At 42.1% G+C, this 16,104-nt stretch overlaps 1 protein-coding gene across 1 annotated transcript in view; it reads right to left on the bottom strand.

Annotated features, from left to right (window-relative positions):
• ACTR3 (actin related protein 3) overlaps positions 1 to 11,137 on the bottom strand; it is a 28,375-nt gene extending 17,238 nt beyond the window's left edge. The window contains exon 1 of the mRNA XM_079310540.1: positions 10,929 to 11,137. Within this exon, the coding sequence (XP_079166666.1) occupies positions 10,929 to 10,972 (44 nt within the window). The 5' untranslated portion in view covers positions 10,973 to 11,137. The remainder of the gene's footprint in view (positions 1 to 10,928) is intronic.
• Between the last annotated feature and the right edge of the window lie 4,967 nt (positions 11,138 to 16,104).

The raw sequence follows: 16,104 nt of genomic DNA on the forward strand, positions 1-16,104 counted from the left end.
CAAAAGGAAACAGTGCTGAGGGTAAGAATTTGTAACAAGGATGTCATTACCAGAACCTCCATCTGCAAACCACAAACGAGGACCACGTGCTTTGCTCCACTGCTTTCCAACCCACAGCAAATGCCAATCTCCCGAGTTACACACTCTACTTCAAGCACAACTGCAATTCTAACAGAAGTGAGGAACAGAGGGACAACTGCTTCATGGGCAATGCAGCTGTGCAGCTGCTCCTGAAGCACCACAGAGCTGGGAGGGTCCAACACAAATTGGGAGTGTCACTTCTCTGACAGCTCCACACAAAGACAGGAGTTAACTGAGCAGACAGGAGCACTTGAGGACAAGCATCACCTGATCTCCAACTCCTAGAGCAAATCTGGGTTGCAGCCTATTCCTCAGCTACTCCTAACGACCTAATGGGACAACAGAAATGCCACACATTTAAAATGCACACACAAACAGAAGTGAGATGTAACTGCAGTGCTGGTCCCACTGGAAAGATACAAAGGAACTTGAAAAACAAACAAAGCAAAAAACATTTTTCTGTGGGAAAAGTAAAGCTAGTGGGATTAAAAAAAATCAAAACCAAAGGAAATCAAAGGGGTCTCTTTCTGGTTTACCTTCAAAGTGCATCATTAAAAAACAAGGGCATTTTGTTCAGAGGGCTTTTTTCTTGCTGTTCTCATCTGTTCTCTTCATGATGAAGGTTCTGAATTACTGTTCAACATCTGAGCCACAACCCTTCTGTGCAAGTTCTCACTCCAAACACAACACATCCTTTGCCTGTATCTCATCCTGCAGATGCAATGGGTTTCCCAGGCACTATAGCCTGGACAGTACACACATGGAACTTTAAAATTTTGCCTTGGTGTGTACCACAGCCTGTACATTAAGCCCAGCAAGGTTTCCCTACCTAAACACAATTCCTATGTAGAACACATCCAAGTGGTCATGCTCTAAGCAAGTCTAACACCCAGTGATTAGATTAGGCTTTACACAGTTAAATGCATTTATTCTTAAATGTAAGCTGATACTGCCTTTTTGCAAGGTGTCACAATAGCTCAGCCAGGAGATCCCTGCTCCATATCCCCTTCCATGCAAATGGGGCTGGAGCCAATCTCCCATTTCTCTTGAGAGCCTCTTCCCATGTGTTTATGAACTCTCCTGAGCCAGGAGTGCTTTGCTTTCTTTACTGAAACTATGTGGAAAAAACACTCCAGGAAACAAGAGCCAAAGACAGAAAGCAAGATGATTACAACACTCACCATTCAGCACATGATCATTGCTGGCTAAATTACCTTAACTCAAAAAATTGTAATTAAGTAAGCAGGGTATGGAAGATATTACAGAACAGCTCAGAGTGTGGAGATTGTAAGGAAAACATGCATCTGCTAATATGTCCAAAAGGGCATGAAATAAATCTCATGGCAAAAATACCACGTTCTTAAAAAGAATGGAAAGGGATTCTGCTCTTCAATACCAGCTCCTTATACATGGTCTTTCCATCAAAGAATTTATCAAAAAGGGCTTAATAGATTTCCTTTTTCAAGTGGGTATATTCTACATGGACAGAAATTTTGAGAGAGATACCATGTTTTTACTGTCTAATGTCTTCTGACAACAGCTGCCTTAAAAAGAAATTCCTTAAAAAGAACATTTCTCAAACATGGATGAATATCTGGTCTTCATACACAGAGCCTCACATGACTGAAAAGCCTGAACAAAACCTTGTGTTTTTATTTGTTGCTTTTCTTCTATCATCCTTCTTGTATCAGGATTGTTATCTCATCCAGATGGGATTGAAAAGCCAAGGAAATATTTACTTTTCAAATCCCTGTAAAGAGAAATGATGAGAAAATTACAGTGAAAGGGGAAAGCTGTCCTGCCCCTTTAAAAAAGGTTCCAGCTCTAGCATCAGGTGCAAACTGGTTAAGCAGCAGCAGCAGTCCCTGAAGGACTGATTCTATTAGGAAAATGGAACTTGTATTAATAAATTAGTTTACTATCTCATTTTAAATGTCCTTGATAAAAGATAAGACAGCAAGATTTTGAAATTAGTCATGTTTTTCATATTTTACATCTTTAGTTAATATAGTTTCCCTTTTACACATTCCTAGTTTGCATTTTTAAATAGCAGCTTCTTCTGCCAAATCTTAAAACATTTTTCATCAACAAGTGTTTTAAGTAATCAATAGTGGAAACCAAAGAATTGCTCTATAAATGGAAACCACCCCCTCCTCAAGATTAGAAGCACTCTCAAGTAAAGAGAACCTTCTTAAACCATAGATAAGACACATGAAGGGATGGTAAAAGGGAGCATTGTATTTAAATGATGCATGGGACCTCTAGGTGGCCTCAATTATAAATTAATAATAATATATTAATAATAAATTAAATAATAAATTGTAATAATAATAATATAAATTTAAGATCTCACACTCTACAAACTTGACCTTGGAATTAACCCTATCACTGTGTGTTTGAAACTTATTTTACAGCATTTTCCCCACCAAAAATATCAGCCCACTCAAGCAAGAATCTTCATCTTGGCAACAAATATTTCTGTGCCACATACTGAAACTCTCACAGTAAAATAAACCATAAGCAGATTGGTGTGCAATTTAATAAATGAGCTCAAAAGCAGCTTGAAAGAGAAATGCTTCTAGCAAATTTTTATTTCCTAAATAGATAACAACTACTTTTAAAAAGGCTGCTTTATCTATAAAGGCATCTATATTTTTGTGTAGAAATGGAACTTTACTAACATTTGGATGGAGTAAAAGAGCAACAACTTTCAATTTTGCTTTAAGTTTACTACCACCAAATCTTTGAAAATCAAACAACCAAATAAAGAACAACATTGGTAAGTTGATTCTGGAAAAGTTTTCCTAAAAATAAAGAAGATAAGATGGATTTATGTCCAAAAGACTGGCTTATAACCGAGTTACAAAAAGCAGATTTGAAACCAGTCCATATTGAAGTGTTTTCAACTAACAAAATCCAAATTCTAGCATCCTACCACCTAAATTCGAAGTCTTTGTCAATTTTGTTCGTATTTGTAAACTCATTTCTAATATTTAATGTTGGCACACACTTTAACACAAGTTAAAGCTTTCCTTTGTCTGCACTTTCCTCAAAGCACGACGAGCTAACAGCTTTGGATATTATCTCTGTATAATGAGAGTAGAGTAGTTTGTGTTGGCAAAGGCAAAATGCTCCCTTTCTACTCACTGCTTCCTTTGAGACTCCTAGACTAATTCATTTTAAAAAGTGTCTTAACAGTGCCTCTGTGTTACACCACACCCACACAGCAATCACCTATACTGATAGGCTTTCTAATAAATTTATATTTCATTTTTCTGGGCTTTCTGAGCGTTTTTCACAGCCTGCCTACTCCATGCAATATTTCCAAATAATGAGGAAAGAATGCCCAAAGGTTTGGCAGTCCTACATGAAGTTATTTAGTATGAAGAGGAGATTTATTTGGCAACTTTCTACATCATTTACCCAAAATAAGCTGAACATCAGGAGTAGGACTCTATTACCCTTGTGGGTCCTTTCCAACTCAGAATATTCTATGACTGCATAGACATTTATCAGGAAGAAAAAACCCAAGAAAATCAATTAATTATATGCCTTTTTCAACAAAGCAAGGAAGGATCAATTGAATGAACACATACATAACCTGCAAGCAAACAATTAAGAAATTAAACAGGTGAAATCCAAGTCTTATGATGCAGAAAAAGCCTGACTTGATTTGAAAGTTTTTTCAAGCAAATGCAATAAGGGGCTAAAACTGTAAAGTTACTTCACATTAAAAAAAAAAAAAAAAAAAAAGGGCGGGGGGGAAGTTGAGGTTTTGTGCTTGCTATTTGCTCAGTTTCAGCACTTGAGAGTCCAGCTTTGACCCAAGAGCTGTGGCCCCAACCCCATCAACCTGAGCAGAGGGCAGGATGAAGCCAAATGGATGGGAGAGCAGAGATGAGGGCAGGAGCACCAAGGGATTGTCCCAGCACTCCCAATCTGCCCCACCACCACTTCAGCCTCTCAGCAGGTAACCAAATGTTTTCCATCAAGAGCAGGCTTGCACTAAAGCACCAGATTACATATTTATCATGTTACACCACACTTCTCATAAAAGATGGTTCCCATTAGAAACAGCTGGCTCATAGAAAAAAATGTCTCAGCTGTGGGCAAAAACACACTAGTAAATCTTGTTTAATATAAAAAGCAGGTCTCATTTAACAGGATCACAGAGATTCTGAAGTCTGACAGTAAATATGCAAGCAGTTATATTGTGAAAGCTCTTGTAGATGATAAACAATGTTCAGTATCTAAGGCAAGTCACGACAAAAAAATACTAATACTGAAAACCTAGATAACAGATATGGTGTTAAGTAAAGAACTACAATTTGGATTCATTCATTGATAGCATTTATTTATTAAAATTAAGTATCAACAGATAACCTCCTGTCTGCAGCTTGCTCTCTATAGCCTGAGCATGCCAAAACACATCCTGTGCACAGCTGCAAACATTTGCACTGACCACAAGAGAATAAAGAGAAAAAGGAAATCTCAGAAAAAATTAAAACAGTACATTTATCTAGAGTTTTTCCATCTAGTCTTGAAAATGCAAACCCATGATCAGAACTAAAAGACAAAAATACGAGTCATAGTATACCCTACAATAAGCTGGTGGGTAAAATGATTATTTTTTTCAATTTTAGATATAACTGAATAAACAAAACTCCAGCAATACATCACTAGTAGCACTTGAAAAGGATTGCTGCTTCATTTTTATGGTTAAAGTAATCCTGCCATGGGCACTATCAAGTTTGCAATCCAATTGGTATTTTTAAGCACCTACACAAGGATGATTTCTGTTAGACTGGTACACCTAAATAAATTTTAGTTCAGTGACCAAAACCGAAATTTAAAGATTAAAGCAATAGAGGTTCCTTGTCTTATATAGAGCAGAAATGAACTTCCTTGGGGACAAGCCCAAGTATGTTTTTATTTATATTACCTTTGAAATTAACCTTGTCTCCCTAAACTCTTCTAATTTTTGACAAGGGTTCATTTAATTTTTTTTTTTAAAGTTTGTTAGAAATTGTCAAAACCTTTTAGCATATCCCAGAGAAAACCTACGATGATGAAACTACATGTTGAAACACTATGTTGAAACTTCCCAACTGCATGAACAGACCTACTGCAGAGTTTCTTGTATGTGCTTATAAAGCCATACAGAGCATGGATTACTACTCAGAACTGGTGCAGCATTTCTGAACTCCTAGAAACTGTATTTTCAACCAATTTAGACAAGTAAATGTGCATAGGAATCATGCAATCCCCACACTTTCTGGCAGAAAGGCCAAGCCAGGTACTAAACACACCAAGGAACAAAAGGGAAGCTGCCTGCAGCAGACCCGCCCTAAACCTTGCCCCAAGCAGCAGCCTGCAGCTCACAGGAGCAGCTTCATTAATCATTTACAGAGCCAGCCCAGGGATGCAAGTGGGTCTGTCCTCTACCCTGAAATGCCACCACCCCCTTCCTCTGTGTCAGGCACAAATGAGACACACAGAAAGAAGAGCAAAAAAAAAAAAAAAAAAAAAAGTGTGTGTCAATAGAAATACATGTACTCCTAACTAAATTCCTAATTATATTGCATACTCTGAGCACTTAGTGTTGCAACAAGGACTGTGGTGTATTAGAATCATCCAAGAGACACCACAGGTCATCATAAGCCTTCAAAGTCTCCTTGCAAATGTTTTCTTAAATGCATTAAATCAATTCTTAACCTGGTACAATTCCTTTTTCCACTTGAAGGATGACACATTTTCCCCTCCCTCCCTAACCACACTTCAGTCACTGGCAAGCAAAAGAAAAATCCTGGAAGAGTATTTTTTCCAAATGCCATCAAGGAAATATTTTATGTTTTCCATATCTGATAATAGATGAGAATAAAGAATATCCATGCTTTCCATATTGAAAAATTACTTCTGGGATGACAAAACACAGAAAATTCAGCCCAAAGAGAAAATTTTCATGAAGACTCAGAAGGTCATGACAAGATATACAGTTGAAGCATAAACTGCAAAAATATCATACTGCTGAAATCCTTATAATAAACATAAGTTAGGCTTTGAGAAACCTGCAGAAATAGCCCATGTCTGGAACATTAGGAAAGAAAAATCATTTCAAGGCACAAGTATGAGATACAAAAAAGTTCAAGAGCTCACAAAACAGGCTGTTACTTCCCACTACCTTGATTTTACAGCACTGGATTTCTCACCTCACAGATTTTGCTGTCTATTGTAGATTACTGCTTTTCATGGATCTTGTACTCATCTACACTCAGATCAAAACCCAGAAGATAAAACAGAACAACATAATCCTGCCATATACCTTATCACATCAGAAGACACTCAACCCATAAATACTTTGCTCTCCTTAAGAGCTATAGAGGTATCACATGAAAATTAACTACAGCAGTAGGTTTGTAGAGAATTTCCCCAAAGCAAAGCTCACTCCAGCCAGCTTCTGCTTCTCTGAGGCTGTGTGCCCAAATTTACTCTTCCTTCATTCACAGAACTGCTTAGAGAGACCAAGTAGCCAAGAAACTCTCAGAGATATATGTGACTCATCCCAAAAAACATTTTGCAACTCCACATCAAGAAACCCTGGAAATCCTGAGCAGCCTCAATCCTCCTGGCTCTCAGCTCAGCGGGAACTCAGACTGGCAGGAGGTGGCAAAGAAATCCTGAGCTCCCATCAAGAACAGGAAATCTTCTCCCAGTCAACCCAAGAACCTTTAATTCACCCCCAGTTTGCAAGGAAGAAGTTAAATAAAACATCACTTTTAGCAACCTGTGCATGGAAATAAAAAAGGGGCCTAGCTTGGCATAGAGGAGAGGGCAGAAAACAAGACCAATGACAACAGGTTGGGTTTTTACTACACAGTCATATAACCAATTTACTCAAGAATAGGTTACCAACAGATATGACCCTCCCAAAAGACTCTTGGGTGCATTAGAGAAGCTGGTCACCACTGACACTCAGGTATCAAATGGATCTACCTGGCAGCCACTGAAAAATGGCACACAAACCTGCAGAAAACAAAGTTCAGGTATAGAAAATACAAATAATACAATGTAAATCCCTTTCAGTGCTATAATTAAGTTCTCATTTTGGAAGTGCAGTAGTTGCATAGCCACTTACTGCAGCTCAGCTGAAGAGCCATTAATTTGAACACTTGCAATTATCTGCTATCTTGAATGAGCTAATTCAGTGTTGTACAAGTTACACTGAAGGAAAAAAGTGCATTCACTCAGAAAGACACAGCTAAAATCTACTTGTCAACCTAATCAAGCTAAATTCCAAAGTGGCGTAGGAAGAGCTTTTAATCATGACTTGCAGGCAGTGCTGTGTTTGCCTCCAGAAGAGGCAGCAAGAACAATTCCAATACCCAAAAGGCACAGAGTAAAACACTGCAGCCTACTGTGATTAAAAAATGACTAAGAGCCTTTTCCTTTCTTTGGTACATTGCTCACATACTTTATGGGAAGAGCTCCATCTCATTTTTTTATTTTGGATTTTTGCTTTAAAATGCATGTAATCCTTAGATACACCTAAATATGAAGCAAGTCTCATTTATAGCATACCTAATGACTTCAGCACAAGCAAAAATCTGCCATTGTTTGAAGGATATAAACATACCAGCACATAGGTGCTACCTTATAGCTTATTGCCCATGGACCTGGTGTCCATCTTTTGTGGAAAGAAGAGAAAGAAAGGGCTCTCAGCAGCCAAGTGAAGTCAAATCCTCTACTAACATGGACAAAGACTTCCTCACAGTAAGGTTCACAGAGCTGGTCTACAGATTACCCAACAAAACAATAATATACTTAAAACTAAACTAGATAAGGCTATCTTACAGATATAACTATTTCTAGATAGAGAAATAAATAATACTGGGTTTAACACTTATGTTAAACTAACTGGGCTCTTCAGATTTTTCATATCATGCCTGTAACTCAACTGTATCATTAAAAGGTCAGTGCTTCAGACAAGTAGCTTGTAAAACCACAAGTAGGTATCAAATATCTTATTTTCTAGGTATCAAGTTTGCTTAAGCAAAGAATGCAAATGTCAGGGTAACAAATGTAACACTGGAAGAATTTCAGCTGCATCTGATTGCCATGTCACTGATTAAACCCATTTCCCAGCTCCAGCTGTAAGACATGTACTTGGATAACCCCTAAAAAGTTTGACTGAGCTGTTAAAACCTCAAGTAACAGTCACCATATTATCTCCCCAATCTCTTCTGTGTTTTGGTCTCCTTATGCCTTGAAAGAAGTCCTTATCATTTGTAGCATCTGTGCAGGCTGATGCTGAAAAGCAGAACCTCATTGACTTTCTCATCCCTCTGCTTAGCTGGCAAAAATACTGACATACATTAAAAAAAAAAGCCCAAAATGTAACACTCAGATAAAAAAGCTGAACTGTGGCTACAAGCACAAGACATAGAAAGACACTCTTCAATACCACTTATGCACATGCCCTTTTGCTGACTGAGGTCAATTCTGCTGAGATTACAAACTATCAACCCTTCCCTCTAAAAAAAGCCTACTTATTGAAAAACCAGAGCACATTTTATAGCCTATTCTAAGCAAGGCAGCTCCTTTCTGTTTTGGCTGTATTTTCAAAATCTCCTTTCCTCTTTTTGGGGCTATATTTAATTTGTCTGCTTTCTGTCATTTTGGCAGACAGAACAGAACACTGAGACCTCAGCTGATCTGCACTGAGCAGGGCAAACACAATTTGTGTTCTCACACAAAGTGAGATGGACTGGGAGGGCTGCACTAAATAAAAAAATAAAAGCCAAAAGCAAGATCATGCTATCATAACCCACTGCACTACTACCCACCTGTTTCTTATTCATCTCAATAACTGTATTTTTGTTTTGTACATTTACTATTTTATATTTCCGTCTACTGAAAGTATTGAATTCAATCCACTCCAACACTCTGTAATCTTTCCAGTGCTACAAATCTTTGCCCCCACTTTCTTGAAGCAGAATTGTATGGAAGAACAACTTCAGATGAGGAAATGCACCTGAAATGAAAAGCCTGGAGAATAAAATAGGCTGGGCTGCATTATATATATATATATTGTTCACAATAAAACAGCATCTTGGAACATTTTTTTTAAGATTTGTAGGGAAATTAATTAAACAGGAGCAAGACTTGGCTAACATCATATTCAAGACATTACAGAGTACATCCTCTGAAGTGAAGCTGATTAATGGTGCTCTTGCACACATATCTTCCTCAGGAACATTTGTTTTAACACTCATGTCCCTTGTTACATTTCTCACATCAACAAGATAAACATTTCTTACACAGCTCTGTGCTTGCACGCTGCTCCTGCAGGGCACCGCTGAAAGCTTTAAGGAAATTTCTAATCCAGTGGTCACAACCTGTACTTACAAACCTATAAAGACATAATTATTGCCTTTAATGGGGCTACCAGTGATACACACATGTGGGATGGGAAAAAGCCTCTGGTGGCATGTGGCAGAGAAGTTACAGATCTTTTGCTTTCAAAGACAAAACTGCACTCAGCCACACACCCTCATTCCCACAGTGCTAGCTTTCTTCCATCCCACAGAATTCAAGGTTTTAATTCTGCTTTCACTACACGAATGACTTCTTCATACAACTGTTAGAAATGCAGAGACACACACACGTACCTGGCCTTCCTACAGACCGACTTACTAATGCCCTACACCAAACAAAAGAGATTCTTACAAGTGCTTAGCTTGCAGAAGAACATGCCCTTTCCAGAAAGCATGATAGATACCTGCATTCACTGAAAATTTTCTTTATTTTTAACAAGAGGGAAGAGAAGCGAAACAGAAGTAAAAAAACGAGTTAAAGAAGCAGCATGCCACCAGGGTAGCCACAGAGCCTTGAAAATACAGCAGTGCTTTCCCTCCCAATGAAAAGCCGATGCCTGATGGAAACTCTTCCTCTTTCCGACGGTCCCGCAGCCCGCGGGTCACAGCGAGCGCTCCGGCAGCGGCACCGCGGGATTGCCCCGGCCCAACCGGGCACCTCGGGATTGCCCCGGCCCAACCGGGCACCTCGGGATTGCCCCGGCCCAACCGGGCACCTCGGGATTGCCCCGGCCCAACCCGGCTCCCCGGGGCCTGCTCCGCACGGCTCCTTGTGCCATGGAGCGCTGGCACCGCGCTCTCTGCACCGCCTGGCAGCTGCTGAACGAAAAGAAACGTTTCCAAAGCGGATTTGGTTCAGGTTTGACACTGAAAACTGCCTTATAAGGTATAAAAGCCCGAAAGCAGGAAGAGGCTTTGACAAAACTAAGGAAGTTCCTCTGCGCCTGCTCGATGGAAGGGGAGGGGTTTTTTTTTCCTTCCACAGAGAGAAGAAACACAGAATAAATGACATTATCCACACATTTAAAAAAAAAAATAAACGCACGCGATCCCCCGAGACGGCGCCGGGCAGAGCGGCGATTCCGCCGAGCCGGGGCGCCCCAGGGGCTCCGGGAGCCGCGTCCCCGCTGCCCGCCCCGGCCCCGGCAGCCGCACAAGGTCCCGCACGCCGGCCCCAGACCGATGGGGACGGCCCCGACCGGCCCGAGGGCAGCGAGCGGGGCCGCGCCGGGACACGGCTCCCGCCGGCCGGAGAGCGAAGGGCGGGGAAGGGAAGGCGGCTGGATGTTCCCCCCGGCCCGGCCCGGCCCGGCCCAGCCCGGCCCATCCCTCCCGGCACCGGCCCCGCGGCGGCTCGGGCGCGGCTGCCCGGCCCGGCGGCGCGACCCCCGCCGCCATCTGCAGCAGCATCGGCGGCGGAACCCGCCCGGCCCCGCCCCGGGCGGCCCCGAGCTGTCAGCGGCCGTGCCTCACCCCGTGCCGCAGTCCACCACGCAGGCCGGGAGCCGCCCTGCCATGCTGGTCGGTAGCGGCGGTGCTGGGGACGGCGGGCAGCCCTGGGCTCCGGCGGGGCTCGACGGGCTGCGCTCGGCGGCACCGAGGGACTTCCGCAGGGCGGGCGCTGCCTCCGCCCCCGCCCGGCTGCCCGGCGAGCCCAAGATGGCTGACCCGCCCCGCCCCGTGACGTGCGGTGGCGCGGCCTCGCCCGCGGGCGGAGCGCCGAGCGCCTCAGGGCGGCGGGAGAGCGCGGGCTGCGCTGGGACCGCGGGTGTGGCGCCGCCTCAGCCCGGGGAAACAGTCCCGGGGTGCCCGGGCCGAACAGCGCCGGGTCAAGCACACCGTGTGCCACGGCCAGGCTTTCCTTAAACACCGCCAGGGACGGGACTCCACCGCCTGCATGGGCAGTCCCGTGGGCAAATCCATGCCAGTCACAGAGCTGCTAGGGTTGGAAGGGACCTGCGGGGACCATTGGGCCCATGCCGTGCCCAGGCAGGGTCACCTGGAGCAGTGACACTTGAACCCACCCAGGCGGGTTCGGAATGGCTCCGCTGTGGGCACTCCAAGTTCTCCCCACGCAGCTCTTGGTGTAAAGAAATTCTTCCTCGTGCTGAGGTGACATTTCTCGTTCTTTAGTCTATGGCCAGTGCTCCTCGTCCCGTCACTGGGCACCACTGAAACGAGTCTGGCACCATCCTCTTGGCACCTGATCTTGAGATATTTATAGGCATTAATAAGATCCCCCCTCAGTCTTCTCCAGGCTGAAGAGGCCCAGCTCCTGCAATCCCTCCTTGTGAGAGAGATGTGACAGACCCCTGCCATCACCCTTGTCCCCAAGAGGGCAGGACACAATGCACTGTTGGTGTTCAGGTGGACAAAACACAGCCTATAGTATTGTCTTTCTTTCCACCTTCCACAAGCCTTCAGGCTTTGAAGGACACAGTGCTGAGCACCCCAGGTCTGGCCCAGTCTTTGCCCTATGGTGTACTGCATCCACACACTACATTTTGTTAGTTTTCAAAGTATCTTAGTGTTTTAATGGTTATTGTATTGGGCATTGCAGGTATGTTCAGTCCTTTGCTTTCTGCTCTTGCCTTGGCAATGAGAAGGTGTGAGCTTCACAGTGTAACAGGATATGAAGCTGTGAACAAGTTTGGTACTCCACCAAAATGAGTAATTGTCTATGTCAGGACTCAGCTAGCATTAATGGATCTTAATGGCTCTAATGAGCATCACTGGGGTCTCCACCCCACAGTCCTTGTCCCAGAGAACTGGAGACCCAGTTAAGCTCAGCTCTGGCCCTTCAGATTTTGTCTGAGCTGTGCTGTAGGTCTGTCCTAGCCTTGCTTGCTGGCTTGCTATTAGACTTGCCTCCACATGGTCCTGTCCTGCTCTGACATCCTGACTTCACCTTGGAGCTGTGTAGCTGCAGGTGGCCCCGTGCCCCTCAGGGAGCCCTCCAAGTATTCTCAGTGTTCTTGCTTCCTTCTTCAAGCATGTTCTCCTCACCTGGTTTCAGCTATCTCTAATTAATAACCTCTTTGCCATTTTTCAGAGGGGATAGACTAGAGTCAGTGCCAAAGCAAAGGAAGGACTAGACTAGGTACATGCCCTTCAGGATGAGAGAGGAGAGAGCAAAACCATCCCTTTCAGTAACAGCAGCCAGTTCATTTGGGAAGTTCAAGTCACCATCTGGCTTCTGTGGGCTGCCAGATCTTCCTGAGGAACATAAGCAAGGAAAGGAGACATTGAGAATATTAACATTTTTATTTTAATGTCAAAGCAAATTATGACTAGAACATTATGAGACATTTTACAGATAATGAGGGATTTCTGCAGGATATTGTGTGGCTTGTGAGCTGTGCTGAGGTAGAATATTAAAGATGAATATCTCTGAAAGAGAAAGTGCAAATAGCTTTTTCCTTTGTATGTGCTTCTGTGTGTAAGTAGGTAAATATTTATCTATAAAAAATACAGCTAGGGTATAAACTACCATGTGGACTTTTCACTCTCTTCTCAGTTTTATTACCTGGTAGTCAGAGTTATACATGCAGCAGGTTCAACTGCTGGATCTGGCAGATGGAATCATGGAATTAGAGAGCATCTTTGGGCTCCAGCTGCTGGAGTTGAAGTATCCTCCCAGAGGAGAACAAAACAAGGTACAAAAACCTGAGGCATGTGGAAAGGATGGAGCTGGCTGGTCCTGTCCAGGCCATGCAGCTCACAGAGTCTGCACAGAGGGGGTCAGGACCAGAGTTAATTTACCCAGCTGCAGTGAGACTTCAGAACAATCACTAGTGTTCTATAGCTGACCAGCATTTATTACCTAATATTCCCAAATAATGCTCCTGATTAGTCTTGCTAAACCTTAATAGCAAAGTGAAAGGACAGAGAGTGGAATGGCTGTTATAGTGTGCTGGAGACTTTCTACTAGCAGAAGTATCATTTCACTATAAAACTTTAAATCACACCCAAAAGCACTCTGTAATGCACTCTGCAGAAAATATCCCATTGCTGAAATTATTTTTCCTCCCTGTGAGTACAAGTGTTTTCTGGGAAATGGTGGAGCACTGAGCAAAACAAAAAGGTTGAGCAGAACAAAAATGTACTGCAGGTCATATGGAAAGTGAAACAATTCTTTTAAGCAACTCCAATGCAATCTCTTGCTATCTGTGTGTTCTTCCTTAGTCTGCATGAAGTATGACATTGAAAAAGAGCAGTGCTGGTGCATTTTAGTTTACTGAATTACAGTAGAATTTACATTTGAAGACCAAAAAGCATAGGATTTCTCTCAGTATCAAGGTGCCAAGTCAGAGTTTTGCCAGGGAAGGAGTTGAAAGACTGAACTCCCTGGCCATGAGATCTCATGTTTCATTTTATTAGCCTTGCCAGATGCAGTTTTCAGGTGGTTGTGCACTCAGGCACCAGTCCAATAAAATAAAGGGGCAAGATTTCTCTTTAAGCAATATTATCTCACAATGTTGGACCATAAACACAAATTTGATATATTAACTCATCCAAATTCAAATAGATCAATCTAAATTTCAATTCTGGGTCCTGTACAGACTTTTTGTAGTTTTATGTATTGGCATCTAGATTACCTTGGTGGATATTTTTAACATAGAAGTCTTGTGCTTAAATCACAAAATTGGGCTTATAAAGCTGAAATTCAGTTAGATCCGGCAGGGTTGCTGTACTGATTGGTATATTTCTTTCATGGAAAGGTTTTCCAACCTTTACTTATTTCTTTGGTAAAGAAAAGCCTACAGTCTCTTTTCCTGGTGTAATTTTCTGAATCTTTTCATCCTTATTTGGCCAAAAGTCAGTTCCTGAGCTATGAAAAGCTTTTAATTGTTTCAGGGTGTACCAGAAATTAGGTTTTTAATGTGTAGAGGCAATGTCTTAGTATATTCTCAATCTTACCATTGGAATGGGAGTGACCAAAAACTTGAATTGCCTTTACCTGGTACAGTCTCTGGAAATGTTCAAAACATGTGGGTGTGGCACTTGGGGACATGGTTTAGCTGTGAACATGGTGGTGCTGAGCTGGTCTTAGAAGTCTTTTCCAGCCTTTATGATTCTGTGAAATCCTATACAGAACACAATCTAGCAACAACATCCTTCTATGATGCACCAAGTCCATCTTCTGTAAGCACAGTTGGATTGCAGGTGATCTTTTCCTAAACATCCATGATAACAGAAGTAATTACCATTGCAGAGCATCCTCCTTCTGTTACCATCTGCCTCCAGGCAGTTTACAGTGTAAACACAGAGCAAGGGAATGCAGATGAATACAAATGAATGAGGGATGAGAGGATTAAAGTCAGAAGGAAAGTATTTCTATTAATCAACAGGTAAACAGAGATGCAGTCTAACAGTTTGATTCAGATGGAAAGAATTTGCAGACAGCTTTCTGCAAATGTTATACAAATAAGTTGTGGGGCTCCACAGTTTTCCAAGATGCAGGTATAGTTTACCAGCTCCAGCAATGCTAAGTATTAAAATTTCATACAAGTACCTCAGCCTGAAGAAGTGTGTACCTAGACAAAGCATTACAAATCCCTTGCTAAGCTGTGTGGGAAGCTTTTCAGCATCCTCCTCACTCTGGATCATTTTCATGCAGTTAATGGCCTGCCCTTGAACGTTCAGGGAGAACAACGCTGTGAATCCATATATGGATCCAGGCCTGGGAAGTGCAGTAAAGTGCAAGAGAAAAAAAACTAAAAGCATAAGGAAGTTCCAGGAGTGGAAGGATTTTGGAAACGCCCAGGAGGGCTGAGAATCTGATGCCTGGATCAGTATGTTGCCATTCAGATTGGCATAAACTGAATTTAAAAGGTACCTTAATATCCAGTACATCACACTGGACAGTCCTTAAGCCCAGCTAAATATGAAAAGCTAGAGAAACAGCCAAGAAAAATAATGTCTAGGTTATCTATTGGACAATATTTATTTATTGTAAGTAATTATTTTAAAATGCACTGCTTAATCACTTACCCATCATGTTCTGAGTATTTTAATATAAATGGATTTTCCAATAGTTGAGAGAATTCTACAGAGAGCTAAAAAAACCCAAAACATTTTATCTACCCAGATAAAGGATGTGTAGATTTCCCCCAAGAAGGGCCACAAGCAAGATTACAGTGTAATTGGTTGATTTTGGCATAGCTATGGCAACAGCCATATGGGAGGCATGTAATTTCATGGGGCTGCACATGGTGAAGTCATGGCAAATTACCAGGAACTCATTTGATGTGGCTGCTCTCCAAGAGTTCATCATAGATCAACTAAAACCATTAACTTTCAAAATATAATTAGTCCAACCATATTTTTTTCTAAATGAAGGCTGGGAAAAAAGCCAGCTATAATTCTTGATATACTGAAACTAGGTGTGTAAGGAAGAGAGGAACTTATAAACTGGGCTTGTTTATATCCTTGGACTATTGTGGTGATAACACCATTATTGCCCATTTTATTAGGTAGGAATAAGAGCAAATCATGTATCAAAAGACAAACCTGGAAGCTGAAAATATGATGCCTCAAGAGCTTGATGTTCTGGGCTGAGGCAAAATCTGCAAAAGTTGGGGGTAATTGAATTCCTATTTACATCTTGCTTTTGCATTCAAAATTGGTTATCTGTGTGCTGTTATTC

This window comes from Erithacus rubecula, assembly GCF_903797595.1.
Source record: "Erithacus rubecula genome assembly, chromosome: 8".
Taxonomy (NCBI): domain Eukaryota; kingdom Metazoa; phylum Chordata; class Aves; order Passeriformes; family Muscicapidae; genus Erithacus; species Erithacus rubecula.